This window comes from Phoenix dactylifera, unplaced genomic scaffold (assembly GCF_009389715.1).
Source record: "Phoenix dactylifera cultivar Barhee BC4 unplaced genomic scaffold, palm_55x_up_171113_PBpolish2nd_filt_p 001001F, whole genome shotgun sequence".
In the NCBI taxonomy this organism is placed as follows: Eukaryota; Viridiplantae; Streptophyta; class Magnoliopsida; order Arecales; family Arecaceae; genus Phoenix; species Phoenix dactylifera.
In genome coordinates this window covers 119,162-136,615 of record NW_024068355.1, presented here as the reverse complement: position 1 = coordinate 136,615, position 17,454 = coordinate 119,162, and the positions used below count along the sequence as shown (strand labels likewise).

At 39.0% G+C, this 17,454-nt stretch overlaps 2 protein-coding genes across 4 annotated transcripts in view; one reads left to right on the top strand and one right to left on the bottom strand.

The window, feature by feature from the left end:
* The first annotated feature begins 1,049 nt into the window (after positions 1–1,049).
* On the top strand, positions 1,050–4,805 carry LOC120107754 (flocculation protein FLO11-like). The gene is made up of 2 exons (XM_039121183.1): positions 1,050–2,268; positions 4,360–4,805. The coding sequence occupies exons 1-2, from the start codon at positions 1,120–1,122 to the stop codon at positions 4,519–4,521; spliced, it is 1,311 nt and encodes a 436-aa protein (XP_038977111.1). The 5' UTR covers positions 1,050–1,119; the 3' UTR covers positions 4,522–4,805.
* A 7,402-nt stretch (positions 4,806–12,207) lies between these two features.
* LOC120107751 (DNA ligase 4-like) overlaps positions 12,208–17,454 on the bottom strand; it is a 35,605-nt gene continuing 30,358 nt past the window's right edge. For 2 of the 3 annotated variants that reach the window (XM_039121178.1, XM_039121180.1), the window contains exons 24-27: positions 15,612–15,742; positions 15,332–15,493; positions 14,751–14,906; positions 12,208–13,167 (exon numbers count right to left, since the gene is read on the bottom strand). In XM_039121178.1, the coding sequence (XP_038977106.1) occupies positions 12,441–13,167; positions 14,751–14,906; positions 15,332–15,493; positions 15,612–15,742 (1,176 nt within the window). In that variant the 3' untranslated portion in view covers positions 12,208–12,440. The remainder of the gene's footprint in view (positions 13,168–14,750; positions 14,907–15,331; positions 15,494–15,611; positions 15,743–17,454) is intronic. The other variant, XM_039121179.1, reaches the window with a different exon arrangement.

Below are 17,454 nucleotides of genomic sequence, written 5' to 3'. Positions count from 1 at the left end.
TACCAGACATGGGGACCCTAGGTATGACAAGAAATTCGAATACCATGCTCTCATACTTCTACCTCTTTTTCATCTCTTTTATTTTCTCTTGAAACTCTACTTGACTTAAGCATTAGAGAGTCTCCAATGACACATTCTGGCACCGTACACCATAGACACATCCTACTTCAACCACTTTTTTACGCATTCCGCGTACCTGACCCCATCTCATATGAGCTTACAATGTAAGAATTTGACAGTCCTTTTCTATCCAACTTCACCACCACCCTTCATCACAAGAATCCACCTGTTAAGAACCTATTCTCTATTGCCAAAGACCATGCCATGTTCGCTCGCATGGCTACCAAAGCTTCATCGACTCCCCAAGTAAGATTGGATGGAAATAAGGATTCGATGGACTAGATCTCGATCGGTAGTTCCCTCGAAGCACTCAAGAGATGGAATACCTGGTGTCCTTCTAGAGGAGTGGTGGCCCGGGCTCATAAGAAAAATCACCTAGTTGAAGTGACCTGACTGGAAACGATGAAAAGATGAAGTCAAGAAGACGAAACAATACAAAAATCAAAACACATGATTATTTGGACGCCGGGCCTGAGTTGCTTGGTTTATAGCACGGCCCAGATTCTCAGCCTGCTCTGCCTAAAACGAACAACCCTTAACCTAATGCGCTGAGCAGTAAACGACAGATGGGACTCATCAGGATCCCGAGCCCTAAGCCTCTAACCTGCCCTGCCACCAATATAGCAACCTAAGTTGGGCTAAACCACAGCCCACAAAGGCAGAAGAGGAGGCGGCTGCTGCTGCTTCACTTATTTACTTTTAGTTTTTAACAAACTAACTTAACACTAGGCCCAATATCCAATAGGAAGCCCAAGTCCAAACTCAAAAATTCCAAACCCGAGCTTGCTTCAGTTCATCCTGTAGGACACCAGACTCGGCTCCTACTGAGATGGCGCGACCGAAACATATTAGAAATCAACAGGACCACCTCTCCACGCTTACCACTCCTGGACCCAACCCTCCTATAATAACACGATCCGAAGCCGTCCGTCGTCCTTGTTTTTTTTTCGTTCCTCCGACCACGAACCCCTTTCCCTCTTCCTTTTCTTTCCCATAGCTATGGATTCCTTGTTAGCCAACTATGCTTCTTCCGACGACGAAGATAACGTAGAAGAGGAAGACAAGAAAGCCTCCGCTCCTCCCCCCAAACCCTCTCTCTTCTCCTCCTCTCTCCCCTCTCCCAAAGCCCCCTCCTCCTCCTCCTCCTCTTCCCTCTTCTCCTCCCTCCCTCCTCCCAAATCCTCCATCTCCCCGGCTCCTCGAAACCCTTCTGCGCCCAAATCTCGCGGTCTCGGCGGTGAGGACGGTGAGAACGACGAGATAGGAAGCAAATCCGCCACCAAGAACGCTCCCTCAGCCGCTCCCTCTTCGAAGGCCCCCTCGTCTTCGATCTTCTCCTCTCTGCCGCAGCCCAAAACCTCCGCCTCTTCTTCCTTCTTCTCTTCCCTCCCTCCTCCCAAATCCTCCCAGCAATCGAATCTCCCGAAACCCTCGAATCCTGCTTCCTTGGATCAAAACCCTAAGAAAGTCGTCCAAGTTACGCTCCCTTCGAACCCCTCCGTGCTTGGAAACGGAAATCTTGATGAGGACGATGATGAGGAAGAGGAGAAAGAGAGGAAAAGGAGAAAGGATTCTTCTTCCATCGCCTCCTCTAAATCCCTATCTTCGATGCTTCCCGCCCCAAAGAACTCTTTCTGGTCAGGCCCCGCTGCAGCTCGGAGATCCATAGCGGAAGCCGATGTCCCGGCGGCGACACCCGAGGGGATCGGACAGCAGCAGAAAATGAGCGGTTTGGAGAGTTATGGGGGTTGTTATGATGGTGGTTGGGTTGGTGCGTCTGGGGAAGCCGGGGCAGGGGAGCCGACGATAAATTCAGGATTCACGAATACCAGTGAAGCTTCTGGTTGGGATCCCAATTACGGGAGCGCTGTCGAGTATGGGAGTAGGGGTGGCGTCGAGTATGGGAGCGAGGGAGGGATGGATTATGGGAGTTACGGGGGCACCATGGATTATGGGAGTTACGGATCTGATGGATCAGTGGCGATGGCAACGCCAGAGATTGCAGGTATGGGGAAGATTGCAGGGAAGAGAGGGAGAAAAGAGATTCCTATGGAGGTCGTGGAGGTGAAGCAGGATGAACTGATGAAGAATAGACCAAGGGAGGACAAGGCGAAGCTGACTGGGTTAGCCTTTGGACCATCTTATCAGGTTTAACATTTGCCTACTCATTCTTGATTTATGCTGCTTTCATTTTTATGTGAAACTCATGTTCAACTATGTCTTTTTCTCCTAACACCCTAACACTAGCGCATCATCTTGTTCCTTAAGGGAAATTGGATACTGATGTCATAGCTTGCTGAGACTTGTTTAGTAGTAATAGAATGTAATGAGAAAAAAGGATGGTCCCAGTTGAGCAACACCCAGAAGAGGAGACAAGGAAAAAATGGGTCCTGAATCTGATTAGAGAAACATGTAAACTGCCCCCACCACTAAACCGATCATTGCGGATTATTGCATCTTGGTCACCTAAAGTTGCTAGTTTCTGTACAAATGTATATTAGGAATTGTTAAAAGCATGAGCATTCCTTCAACCAAGTTTTGACTGCTCTTTTCCAGTGGAACTCTATGGTGGCTTCTACTTCCTCAGTGCCCAGCTTTGGCTAAAAACGTTAACATCTTGGTTCTAGATATTGTATTTTGTTCTGCAACATGTCAAGCATATTGACCAATGCTGCTAGTTCTCTATCAAGTTTCTTCCCTCTAAATCACGAGAGGACATGTCCGTATTGTTCTTGGCCATGAAGTAGTCCACCTAAGTTGAAGGCCACTCTAGCCAACGGAGTGAAGTAAATTCACGACTGAAGGAATATTTTGCCAAACTTCTATGTTCTTCCCCTACTACTTTGTTTTAAGTCCTTCATGAAGAACTCCAGGTAGTTTAAATATGTTGTAGTATATACTACAAGTGTGCATCTTGGATGTCTATAATCCCCATTCATCCATTTTCTTTCCCTCTTGCTAAGTATAATCTTGTCTTTCAGTCCTTAGTTTGTATTCTGCAAGAAATGCATCATCAATTTATTTGAAGCATCTCCCTCTTTTCCTAATTCTCCTAACTTCATATGCTTTTGAACAAATTTCTTCTGGCAAGAAACTAAGAGATGATGTACGCCTTACAGTTTGTGTATGGCATGGATGCAATATCTTAAATTGCATAAGCAGAAGATGTATGGCTTTATGCCCTTCCTTTTTTTCCTAGACTCTTTCTACATCTAGCAGAACCTTGGATGGTGGCTTGCTGGTTTTATGAGCTTAAATTGCATAGGCAGTAAAACAGGTTTCCTTCCTGTTGGCCAGCCTTTAAATGTTTCCTTTCTAATTCTTGCAGTCCTTCCCTTGTCAAAGGTTGCCTTGGCCAAGGTATTAGGTCTTAGCCTGTGCTGCATCGGTACTAGCACCGGCATGAAATAGCTAGTGGGCTGCTGATCAGTGACTGGCACTTTCTCAGCATGCATCCTTGAAACCTTGACTAGAAATCAGCTTGAAAATAAGTAGTTTTGATTTCAGGTTTGAGAGTCAGTTGTAGAACTTTTCGAGTATTTTGAGCAAACCTTGACCAATAAAGCCAACTTGTTATAGATAATACTTGTGGGTTAAGTTTCAAGTTAAACCAAAGAGAAGAAAATTCTCAACCTTCTGCTCTTATTTCTTCAATTAGATCATTTTCCCCTTTCTTTATTTCTCTAGGCAATCGAATTTAGTTAACTTTTTGAACTAGTTTATACATGTTCTTCCACTAGTTCAAATTATACTTCTTAGCACAGGTTATACTTCTTGACAGCCTTTTGTGGGTGTCCTAATATAGATGGTTTTTGTGTTTTTGGTGTAACATTGTGTTACCATCCTTTGCTGCAGTAATGTGCATGTAACTGAATGCAGGCAATGACTTGATGTTGGTCTGATTGGGATCACTTGTACAACAGATTTACACTTATACAACAGATTTACACAATAATGCCAGTTATACAGCTGCATCTTTTTTTTCTTTAAATCAATAATTTAACTTTGCGAGATCAAAGCTGGTTTTGATTTGGCATTTCAAGTTAAAATTATCTTGTAGACCAACTGGGTGATGTGTATGTCACTTTTCTGTATTAAAGTTTTACACATTCGCATTGCAGGATTTGTGCGATCTACCAAGCTGTAGTTACATCACTTTTAAGTTCAATAAGCTTTGTGGTGATGCTAAGGGATATCATATATTTGACATTCTGATAAATAAATTTAATTTCCATGCAGCCGGTTTCTTCAGTCAAGGGAAAGCCCACGAAACTTCACAAAAGAAAGCATCAGATCGGTTCTTTGTACTTTGACATGAAGCAGAAGGAGATGGAGCTTGCAGAGCGGCGTTCTAAGGGTTTTCTTACCAAAGCAGAAACACAGGCCAAATATGGTTGGTGAGCAATACGTATATTAGGGCACCTTATCCCTGAATGAAGAGCAGTATGGGAAAAGTAATTTACTTGTTCTGTTAGTTTGTGATTTTCAGTCAGCATGTTTTCATTTTCACAAAAATCTTGTTTGAATCATGAACGTAATATCATGAGCTTACTTTGTGGACACAAGGATGTTGTCACACAATGGCCTTCTGACATAATCTTTCTTTGTAGAAATGTTATACTTGAGCCCCTTTGCATTATTTACTCTGTTGTTTAATTCATTTCATTAAATGGGATTATGGATAAGCAAGTGGTGTAAGTCTATCTATTTTGAGCACATATCTGGTTCTAGGTCAGCTCTTTTAGTAATTGCCAATAGGAGTTTTGGATGTTTTCATTGTATGCATGGAAACACTCATTTGTAGTCATAGAGTTCAAAACTAGGATTTTTTACTTCAATATGACATCAACTGTGGAAACATGGAACAAAGGATTTCTACTTTCTCATCTATACTAAGGCTTGTACCTGAAAGCTGGTCCAAACATCGACTTGTTTGGGTGTCTTGGTCATGGTTCGGCATGTCAACCATGCGTCAATCCATTAACCCATGACATCGTAAATAAATCACTTAAATAAATTCTGTAGAAATATTTAGAACATCTGAAAAACAGAAAATATGAAAAATATGAAAAAAATATAGTAGAATTTACAACATCAACCAAATAAAAAAGGGCTCCGAATAATGGGTCAAACTGATTGACTAGGTGGAGTCTTAAAACATTGACTAGGACTATTGAAAGCCAAGGAATGCCATGAATCCTAACCAGTAGACTTGCTTTTAAGATGTCATTAGCTCTAAGTTTCCTGTTAATGCTTGATTTTGAGTTGTAATAGATCATTTTATAGATGACAGATCTGGAAAGAAACATGACGTATATATGATATGTCAGTGTAAACAAGAAACCAAATATTGAATTTTGAAACCTCTACTGAACTTTCGAGTTGTAGGATTAGCTGACAACCCTTGAACCACCCACCTGTGAACCCACATGAGATCAAGAGAACTGGTATGCTCACTCTCTTTTCTCATATATGATTGTTCAATGAATCTTCCTCTGTAATATATTATGAAAAAGATCCAATGGAAGTGCGCCTGATGAAAAGAGAATTTATTTTTAATAATCCATTCAAGATAATTGAAAACTTGAAAAAACCTATCAATCATCGTCGAAGGCTCATTATAGTAGATTTCTATTTTGTATTTTGATGAATAATCAGACCCTTAATCTCCATCAAATTGTAAATTTCACTTGCTGATTACAGATGTCCTTCATCAGCAGTCCTCCCTCTATCACAAACTTGAATTAGCAGTTCACTATCATGTAGGATTTCTGTAACTATTCAGATTATAATACTATGTTAATTTCTATGGAGACAAAGGGACAAAGGGGACTGTGTTATAAATGAACACTTCATTCTTTCTTTTCTTGTTTTTGCCTTACCCAAAATGTCTACTTTGTCTTATACAAAAATTAGGGTGTATTATAATCTAAAATAGTTTTAAAAAGGATACCTTGCTGTTCAAGGCCTGTTTGGATGCTTGGTTTCCATGCCCGTGAGAAGATGGTGGCAAGAGGGGCTCGGAGGATGGAGGGACTAATTGATCCCATGATCAAGATGCTAGAGACCACCTTTCCAGAAGTATTCTTGGATGTCTCCAATATTTGGAATGATCGAGTCCGTAGGCCTTTGAGATTCTCATATTTTATCTTTGCGCTGCCTTCTCATCTCCAGCCAGCTCCTACTCTTGTGGGAGTTATTACTGGATCCACTGATCAGGCATCCAAAGAGATCTAGATTGTTGTTACCTAGTACTCGCATTTAGCTCCAAAAATCTGTGTAGAATATATATCTAAGTTGGATATATATCGGATACTTGGATACTTATGAAGAACTTTGATAGTCACTTTTAAAGATTGGAAGATAGTTGAACTTTGCCAACATTGATGTGAGTTGGGCTCTTCCAAGAATAGGTTTAATCCTCCAATTTGATATTTGGTGTGAGTAGTTGTTCTTGTTAAGCTTTGCTAAGAATGTAGGTATTTAAACAACTTTGTAAAACATTATTTTCTAACGTCCTTAAGATATTTGGGAAGTTTGAATGAGGAACATATATAAATTGAAAGATCTTAATAAGCAATATCTTTGTAACATTTTCTTTTAGTATCATGTAATGGTTAAAGGTATAATTATATAATTAAATTAAATTTATATGTTTCTTTATCCCTATATCTCTCTTTCCCCTCTTGTTGGGTCAGATCTTGGATACGTGTCCGAATCCAATTCTCCTATCCATGTCCATGCAACACTGGTCCAAACTAAAAGCTGACAAATTGGTTGCCTGGATCACCCTAGTGGCCATGATTAATGAACCTTTAAAATTTAACGACTTGTCAAACAAATTACGATATGTTTGATTATGATGTTTACCCTTCTAGTGGTCATGTTGTCTCAGAGATTATACCACACATGTGAGTATGAAACTGTGAAGTTCCAAGATCACTGAAGAAAGCAATTCAACTTCTCTTTTAGATAGTATATAAGATTTTAAGAAATATTTCACTTAATAAATGCAACATAGATGAAAGAGAACTCCTTTAAAAGCTGATAACTATTGGATGTTTCCTACCTTGCACCTTGTATCAGCTCATCCATCTCCTATAAATTCCTTCGACCAAACAACCCTAAAAAGATTTTACTTGTTTAAACAATCCAGGCTCGTCAAATTTGAAATATGAACCATCTGTCACGTTGTGAGATGATATGTGAAATGTGAATTACCTACATTTAACATAGTGCCAACATTTTAGCATTACTATGATAATATGATGTAGTGATAAAAGGAAGAAGGGGCAATTTGATCGATGAGGTTATGCTTCGAAGATCAACACACAAATAGAAGAAAACTGAATCGAAGAATCTTTCACTTGTGAAAGAAATTCTCTCAAAAAAAATTATTAATATCTTAAAGGCTGCTCTTATAATGTATTATGTATATTTATAGGGCATGATACCCTAATTCTAATCTAGGCATTAAACTCGATACAGAATTATACTCGAAATAGGATTTGATAATAAGAAAACATACTAGAATTATTCTATTATAAATATAGAAACCTAGCTAAAATTTGATAGTCTCGAATGAAGAATTTATACAAAAACCTGCCGAAAACCTCTGAATCCGCCAGCTCCTTCAATGCTTGATTGGTCATAGTATCTGTTTGCTGTACCCTGTGTTGCATCATCCTCCCCAGGTTGGAGAGAATTCGCCCACAAATTCAGTTCTTCATTGGATGTATCACCATGGTATGGCATGAGGTGCTTAACATTAAAGATATCATGGGTGTGAATATGACTCGATGGCTTCAAATGGTAGGTATTATTATCGATCTTGTTTATAATCACACCGGGTTCAACCTTACGAGGAGCGGGTTTTCTCTGTTCTCCAGCTGGTAGGCAGTGCGTAGTAATGATAGCCCATACATAGTCACCAACCTTGAATATCACCCTGCGCCTATGCTCATCCACATGCTCCTTGAAACGTCTATTTGATTCTTCAATCTTCTCACTCACCTCAACATGTATATCTTGAAGCTTTTGCACCATATATTCAGCTCGCATACTAGTTCGACCGGATTGTGGGGTTGCTGCCAAGTCCACATTTTGGGTTCCAACTAAACATAATCTGGAAAGGACTGAAATCTATCGATCTATGGATAGATCTATTGAATACAAACTCTGCTTGGGTAAGCATCTGATCCCACAGTCTCGGATTCTTACCAACTAAACTTCGTAGTATGTTGCCCAAACTTTTGTTCACGACCTCAGTCTGTCCATCTGTCTGTGGATGGTAAGCACTCATAAATGAAAGAGTCGTTCCTAGTGTCCGCCATAAGCTCCTCCAAAAAGGTGACACGAACTTTGGGTCTCGGTTTGAGGTTAATAGTATTTGTTGGATAGCGCCTTTGATGCTTGGCATAGTCTAGTTAGTCATAGTATTTGTTGGCTACACCCTGTGCTGCATCGTAATCCACATGACTATGCTAGCTTATCTTAATCATAGTTAATCATAATATTACTTTAACAACTTGCACAACATTAGATAGTAATTATAATTGTATCTGTCACCTTGTTGGCTCTCTGGTTCAGCTGTACCTTTGCTTTACCAACATTCATAACATGGATAGTAATTCAGACTTCCAGAGCTTTTGGCTGCCAACCTGCTGACTTGAAATAATTAAGTTCTAGCGAGATCACCTGGATATTTCATTAATTCAAATGCAACCTCTTCTTGGGAACACAATAGTAGAGCTGACTTGAAATAATTAAGTTGTCAGTTTCTTCCATGATGACCTTGGTCCAACGACATTGATATCACCCCAGCTTGAGCATAGATCATCTAAAGTTCTAAACCCTTTCTTTCTTGATTTCTGACGAGGCCTGAGCACCACTTCCAGGACTCCATCCAATGAGTGTTCTGATAATAATCTTGTCCAACTTCTGAAGCTCTGGGTTTTTTTTTCTACAAACTGCGTTAGGACCTGCCATATTGTGTTTGGTCGAGAAAACTTGTCTGATTTTGGAGGCCTGTGACAAAGAACATACCTCGAATAATTATTGATTAGTGTTGTTGGCAAGTTCAGGAGAGTTGCAGATGATTCTTGAAGTAGGAATATGGGTTGAAGTAACATTGAAGTACGTGTGTGGTTATTTCGGAAGGTTATCCTGGCCAAACATACAGTTACTTTATGAAAGACCTCCTGATTATCATCCATGGAAATGTTTTGCATGCAAGTGGCGTAAGAGACATGCTAATTGGTCTTACCAACCCCCTTTGTTTGTGTCTCTAATTTTAGTTGTCAAAGTTTGTGCCAAAGAATTATAGGGAAACTATGTTTTAACCTTTGCTGATAGAATGGTGGCAGATGATCACCATACAAGTTCTTACAACATATGATTACGAGTAGTTTGTGCCAAAGAATTATAGGGAAACTATGTTTTAACCTTTGCTGATAGAATGGTGGCAGATGATCACCATACAAGTTTTTACAACATATGATTACTATGACGTAGTTAAAATGAAAAACAACTACTCGTTCATGGCATCCTTTGGCATAACTTCTTTTTTTAGTCATCGCAAGTTAGAATTCTACCATTTTTTTTTTATTTCATCCAAATCACGGATTTTTATATTATGATTCATTGAACTAATATCCTCAATATGCCTCCCGGAGCCGCAAGGTTCTCATCTTTCTTGGAACAAAAACAAATCATTGAAAGTGGCTTCATTACTGGGCACAAGCAATCAATTTATTAATTTCTGGATGCAATTGCAGAACAACAATGTTTAAATGCTTCACAGGATTCATGAATGTGGATTCTGATCGAAAGAATGAGCTTTATCTGCATTTGATGATTTTATGATGCCAAAACGATCCATATGGTCAGGTTTTTCACCTTTAGTTTCTATTGACAGTTGTGTTACTGTTAAACATCTATTTGTAGTTCTTTTCCATAATCTTTAAAGAATCATTCTTTTATCATAGGATTCATGTCAACCTATAGTGTCTCATAAAATATTGTACTATAGACATTTATGATGAGTTTAAACATAATAGAAATTTTTCGCTATTCAATGACATTATCTATTTCCCCACATATGCCACTAATTCAGCAATAACAAGATTTAAGCAAAGCGAGCAATTTTTGTCAGTAGAACAACCAGATATAGAAAAAAAAGGAACTCAGCTAATGAAAGTTTTAAGAGTAACATGGAATGATCTAGATATGGATGGAATTATGAACTAGTCTCATGCTAGTATCAATCTATGTTGCGAAGAGGACCAAGGCAAGAGGGGGGGGGGCATTAATCTAGTTTGTAATAAACAGAAATTTGATGACAGGTGTTAAATTTGTTCATGTGGAGCAGATGTGTTATAACCTTGTGTCTAGCAAGTGCAACCAAAAGGTTAGCATGACCAGAAATTTTGGTGCTTAACATCCTGAGTTCCAGTGGGATAATGGGACACTCAAATGTGCATTTTCTTCAGAAGGGGTCGTCTCCATTTATGGTGGCAACGCTGACGAATCTTTTCAATCAACTGGATGTGTTTCCCATAACATCAAGTTTCCTGAAGCCTGAAAAACTTTCTGAGATCGGACAGAATGCCGCTTTCCTCTCAGAACCTGTATTGCCTGCATCATGGTGTAGGAGTTAATGGTTCAATAGTCTCAGAATCGTCCGATGTTCGCCACCAGTGCTTGAAATCCAGTAAGGAAAACCTGGACTTTTCGTCGGGGCTTTCGTTGTGCAACCTTGAGCTCTTAGCCAGCATCCAAATTCCACATTGAAGAAACATAGCGGAGGAGCTCAAGATGACTGCTCTAATCGTATGACTGCAATTATAATCCGAGGGGCGAAAAAAAATCTGAAAAGCCTCATTGGACACATTTTATTTGTGAACCATTCATAAATACCTATTGAGAATCTTTACAATGGATCAAATTTGACCACTACACAGTTAGGGATTCAAATCTCAAGCGAATAGATAGTTTAAAATACAGACCTTGCAGCCTATATGATGTCAATGGGATCCAATACCATGATAACATTATCCATAATGCCAACAGAAAATTGAAACGATGGTTGTACTCCTATCCACGGTAAGTAACATAACCCCTCGTTCCCATATAAAAATATAACAAAATAGAGCCACGGTCGAAACTGATCAAAGTGAACCATAAGAGGCACAGAAGTCTCGACTTGACGACTCTACTACTTGTCACCAAGGTTTCACATAATGTGGTATCCATTTGTAATGGACCTCATCAAAATTATTATCGACCATTGTAATAGTTACAATATCCATAAAAAAAAAAATGTTAAAGTTTTTAATATGAAAACAATCACTAGAATAATGGCTATCATAATGGCATTGTAATGGAAAAAAAACAGGTAATAACGTAAAAACAAAATTGTTATCTTATTCTATTTTTCACTTTTGGAGGGAATTTTAATATAACATTTGAATTTTCAAAAAAAAATATTTTATTCATAATAAGGTTCAAGGGAAAAATGGCCATTATTCCTGCTATAATGGTCCACTATAATAGTGAATCAAGGAAAATAATGGCCATTCTTTTTCTTTTTTTTATGTTATTTGTCCTAAAAACATAGCGGGGAGCGGCTGAGATGTTATAACGGCCATTATATTAGAACTATGCTTTCCATTCAAACAAGCATCCAGCCGCAGGCGGTTCACCCATCAAGGATTATGAGACAGATAAAGGTTATGAAGACCAGCAGAGCTTGTCAAATTAATCCAACATAAGACTATGCAAATTTCATAAATCCATTCAAAACCTCTCCTTTTTATAAGGATCCAGTCCACGGTATAGACTCAAAACCACGTCATACCAGGCCGAATTCAAGAAATACTCACCTGCAAGCAGCCTTGTGACGACTGTCACAAGTTGTCCTAACCAGCTCCCATTTCAAGGGGTATGTCAATGCATTTAGCAAAACCACATAAAAACAGACCGAAATTTGGCTACAGGTCACTCTGGACCCTGGACAAAAAATTGTTCCACCACAAGTGCATGCCAAGGAAGGATGACAGTTGTTCGAGCCATGGGGCAACATTATTCTGACGGCATAAAATCCAAAGTGTAGTAGATTAGCTTCCTTCAAGAAGGATTTTTGTACTTCACCATGTACAAGAAAGTTTTGTGAAACATAACATCTCGAAGACAAGCATTATAATGCTAACTTGACTGTAATAATATACAAAAGAGCACTGCTTGAGTTGCAGACTTTCGCATCTTTAGCTGTCATACTCTATGTACGCGCACACAAACTAAATCACTTGATTTCTAAACTATTACCCATCTTTGAGGAGTTGACCTGCAACGTCTTTGTAGCTAACTTTCTTCTTCACTGGGTTGGTGTGGGGGTCTGGCTGTGCTTTCTTGCCGTCAGGAATGGAGCTTCCAGTTTCCACATTATTCTGGCTAAGACTTGGTATCATATCCAATAATATTGCACGCAGTGGATCAACCATTTGTTCCAATTTTTCACCAGTTCCTTTATTCCCTGTTTCTGTAAAATTCAAAGTTTGCACATTGTCAAACCTTTCATTGGTTCTATCTTCTGGAGTTACAATCTGAGACCCTTGAGGATACTCAGCTACTTGAATACTAAAATGTGGTGCTTGATATTTGATATCCTCACTTTCCTCCATGTCACCTTGAGACTCTTTCCTTGATCCTAAGGCTTCTCTTTGACAACTTCCATCTGAAAATGATTCTTGATTTTTGACACCCACACTTTCTGTGATGTCAATCTCAGACTCTTCCCTTGACTTCAGGGTTTTCCCCATAGAAGTTTCATCTGAGGAATCACTGTTCTCTGCTTCGTCTGCATCTATTTTTGCAAGTCTATTTCCAATCCTTGCCCGCATTGTCCGTTTGTGTCTTGGACCTGTTCTACCCTTTCTTGTATCAGCATGCGTGGGCCTATCTCTTTTCCTCTTTTCACCTATAATTAGTCTAGAGACACTCTGTTTTTCTGTATTAATTGTGGTTACAGGAGATACGAGATTGTGCCTGCTGGGGAAAAAAGAGGAAAAAGAAAAAAGATGAGAAAGGGGAAACAAGAAAGCTTAGCATATATATATTTCACTGACGGAAGCAGAAAGACGAGCATAAATGAACATCCGCTTACCTCTAGCACAGTAACAATTTTTCTTATACATCCATACATAGATAGACTAGAATGCACTTGAGTGTGTTTGACCCCAAATACTTCCTACTGAAAATTGATGATCGACCTCTCAAAATGAACATCGACATTGTTGACCATGATCTATGATGTATAAAATCATAGGGATTGAAAAACATTTATTGTGCACGCACGCACACACATCCATGCATACATACAAGGCTAGAATACATTTGACTGTACTTGACCTCAAATACTTTCTAGTGGAAATCAATGATGGAACTTGCCCAATGAATATTGACATCAATGATCATGATCTATGGTGTATAAAATCCAAGCAACTAAAAGTTATTTATTTTAGAGGTATCTTACCCATGCATCAAGGGAGCACAAAATAATAGGGCTGAAAACGGGTCGGATATGGATCAAATATTGATATATCCATATTTTTCAACGAATATGGATAGGAATACGGATATTAAACGGATATCAAACTTAATATCCATATTTGTTCTAAAAAGATACGGATACGAATCGGATATTAAGCATATCCGTATTTGTTATAAATGGATACGGATACGATTTGGATATTAAACATCTCCATATTTTTTTATTCGAATACGGATATAAATCGGATACTTTTCTGGATATTAATCAAATTTGAGCAAAATTCAATGATGAAAACTAGCAATAAAGACATGGACAGACCAAATCCCTACTATCCTCATTGAATCTGTTCCAATATTACAAAACAGCTCAGTAAATTACTTGTACAAATCATATAGACCAGAGAATGCAATTAATCTAAGAAAATCCTATCTTTGCTAACATCATGGACGAACATTTGGACCTTAGTTGCCAGAATCAGGAGGCGGCGCAGGTGCAGTCATGGGGAAGCGGATATTTAAGAAACACTTCTAATAAGAAAGTGTCTCGGAAGTGGTGCTGGTTCTAGATTCCGAGAAGAAATACATCATCATTGAAAGTCATCTGACATCTCATGTTTAACAGGACAAGGCAGCTTGTACTGGCAATGCCCAAATGCAAGTCATAGGGATTATCACTTGTCCTGTGGGAAAGTTGCTTGTCTCGTACTGATTCTTCTTCAAGATATTCTTCATTCTTTTTAACTACTTTTTTTTTAAAGACTGAAAAATGATTAAGAAAAAATTATTTTGTCTTATGAATAGGTGATTACAAAAAGGAACCTAATTAGATAGCAAGTATGAAGTTCGTCACTATCGTAATATGGATACTGACAGATGGTTAAAAGTTTTCAAGGTTAAAAGTTTTCAAAGTTAAAACTGGCTATGAAAGACTTGCCAAAATTAGGATAAATTTTTATACTAAGGATAGCGCATTAATGCAATTTACCAAGGACCTCACCACTCTCATTCTTTAGAGCTTAATATATGGTAGATAATACTTATATATACATTCTAAATCACCATAAAAGCATTGTACTAATTACCTCTCATCAATCTTAATTTCTTCTAAAGTATCAGGCTTCAAGTTATAAGAATCTTCATGCAACTTCTTGCCTGTTTCTAATGAATCTTCCAACCACTGATGCATCACAACATGTAGCCTTCTGTCATGTAGTAGGTGTCTTTGAGAAGATGGAAAACTGCAGAAACAGAAGTAAAACATGAACTATTCAAAAATTCATGGTATCATTTAATTTAGCTGACATGTCAGGAAAAAAAAAAGGAAAAAAAGGATACAATATAAGGAGACATCAACGTTTCCATCAATGCCTAAAAAGACATGCTTGCATGCAAGCATGCACATACATATACATATAGCGTAAACTACAAAAAGACAGGTTTTTGAAATTGTAGAAAAAAAGGGCCTCCAAGTCATAAAATGAAGTAAAGCATACAGCTATCCCATAAAATCTGCATTCCTCTTATAAATTTTCATACATACCAGATTCTAAACATCAAAACTAGTACTAGCAGATATCACCTACTACCATCAGAAATTGGAGACAAATGGTACTATGATGTCTATGGAACTGTGGATGAGCACTACAAAATTGTCGATATTTACCTTTTATATATTTCATCAAAGTTGTTGGCTTCTTTCGTTGTTGAACACACTATCAGATGAGTAGCACATTGAAGACCGCTGCAAACTTCACCACCATGCATGGTTATTTCAAGCCTCATCCTCCTTAAAGCAAGCTCTGATATTACTTCATCACAGGTATTTCTTCGATACAACGAAGACATTTTGAAAAATGTGTAAATATTACAGCATAATATTTAGACAATATTGTTCTCTGATTAAGTAGACGCAAAGTGAGCATGATAATGAACACTGAACTTACATAACAGACATTGATTTGTAGAAGTAAACACAACAACCCTGAAACAAGCACAATGCTTCCACCGGACAGTACTTCTTTTTATAATAATCTATGTTGTTTGCATATTCTGGTCCATGCATATTGCTGAATACCTGAAAATGAAAAACAGAATACATTAGACCTATGGTGTCATCTGCTGGCTGTGCCAGTCCATGCTGGCCAGTGTGTACCGTGCATTGCTGGCTTGTACTAGAACATGTCGTGTGTTGCCATGGCACCTCTCAAATTCATTTCTTAATATTTTTAACTAAAAGGATTTTTTAAGTAATTTTTCATTTTTTTTCCATTTGGCATGTAGTGGTACATGTTCTGGCACAGCAAAAAACATGCCATGCTGGCAGGTGGCCAGCATCAACACCTAAGTCCTCAATTAGCTTATTGTCTTCCAGCCTCACTTCAAAACACAGGTAAAATGAAGAAATAACTTTTCAGCTTTCCAGATGTCATTCTGCTTTTGAACAACTGTCTTAGATTAGCAGTTCAATATTAGACGCACAGAAGGATCATGCACTGCAACACCATGATTTAACTTACAACAAAAGAACACAAATTGTGATAAAAGCAACACCAAATTGCAACAACTTCCACCACTTCACTGATCAACTGGACTGGGACATTAATGGTTTAGTCCAGGATCAGCAGAACTGGTACCGGGGACCGTACCGGTTGTCCGGCGGCACGAGTCAGTACGGACCCGCATCGTGTCATGCTGGGCCTGTACCGACACAGTAAAAGAGGCGGGGAGAGGGAGAATGAGAGAAGAAAAGAGAGAGAAGGGGGAGGCCGGCGGAGAGTCAGCGGAGGGCCGGGAAGCCGCCACACGAAGGAGGCGGAGGTCGGAGAGCTGCTGCATGGAGGAGGCAAAAGCCCCTATTTCGAACGAAACAGGAGACCAGAGCGAGCCCCTCTTCCCCGGCTCTCTCCTCCATGTGGCAGCTCCCCGGCCTCCACCGGCCGGCCTCGACCTTCCTCTCCCTCTTCCTCCCTCTCTCTCTTTTCCTCTTTTTTCTTCGTCTTCTCCTCCTCCAATGCCGGTCTTGTTTTCGTCGCCGGAATCGTCCCGATCCACGGCCGGTACAGTTCGAGGCACCCCAAACCGGGCGGTTCGGGACGATTCTGCCGACCTTGGTTCAGTCTCATGACAATGAATCAGAATATAATCTTGATAACAGTTATAAAGATGCTCATGGTGTATGCTCAGAATATATAAGATCCACCTCTCAGGAACAAAAGTATACAAACAATGCTACAAAAGTGAGTACTGTTGCAATTGAGTAGATGCCTTTCTAGAACATTGATAGAATGAGACATTGATCTATTTAACCCCTTGCTATTTAAATAAAACTAATAATCTAGCATGGCTTTGGTCATATAAAATTCTTATAAATGACAACAAGCAATGGCCCATAGTTATGAATGAGAGAGGATATACATTTTTAAGTAGACTTCTCTTCGTGCCACAAACTAGGTCCCACTAATTTATTCCACACTTACCTGGATGATTATTTTTAAAATTTCTAGGAGTATTGGCACTTCCAGATACTTGGATATGGCATGACATGACACAACGTTTCTGCAAATGTCAACAGGACACTTCTTTTTATTCCCCCCTCTTGAAAAGAGGTGTCCTATTGACATTAGCAAAAGTGCTGAAACTAGGCAATTTTTGGGGGGGAGAATCATTTGGAGACTCTTAGTCTCAAGTGCTAGATATTTTTAAGTGTCCTTAGTGTTTCAATATGAAGTTATCAAGGCCATATTGACACTTCAACAAAAGTGTCCCCATCAAAATTATGAAGTGTCC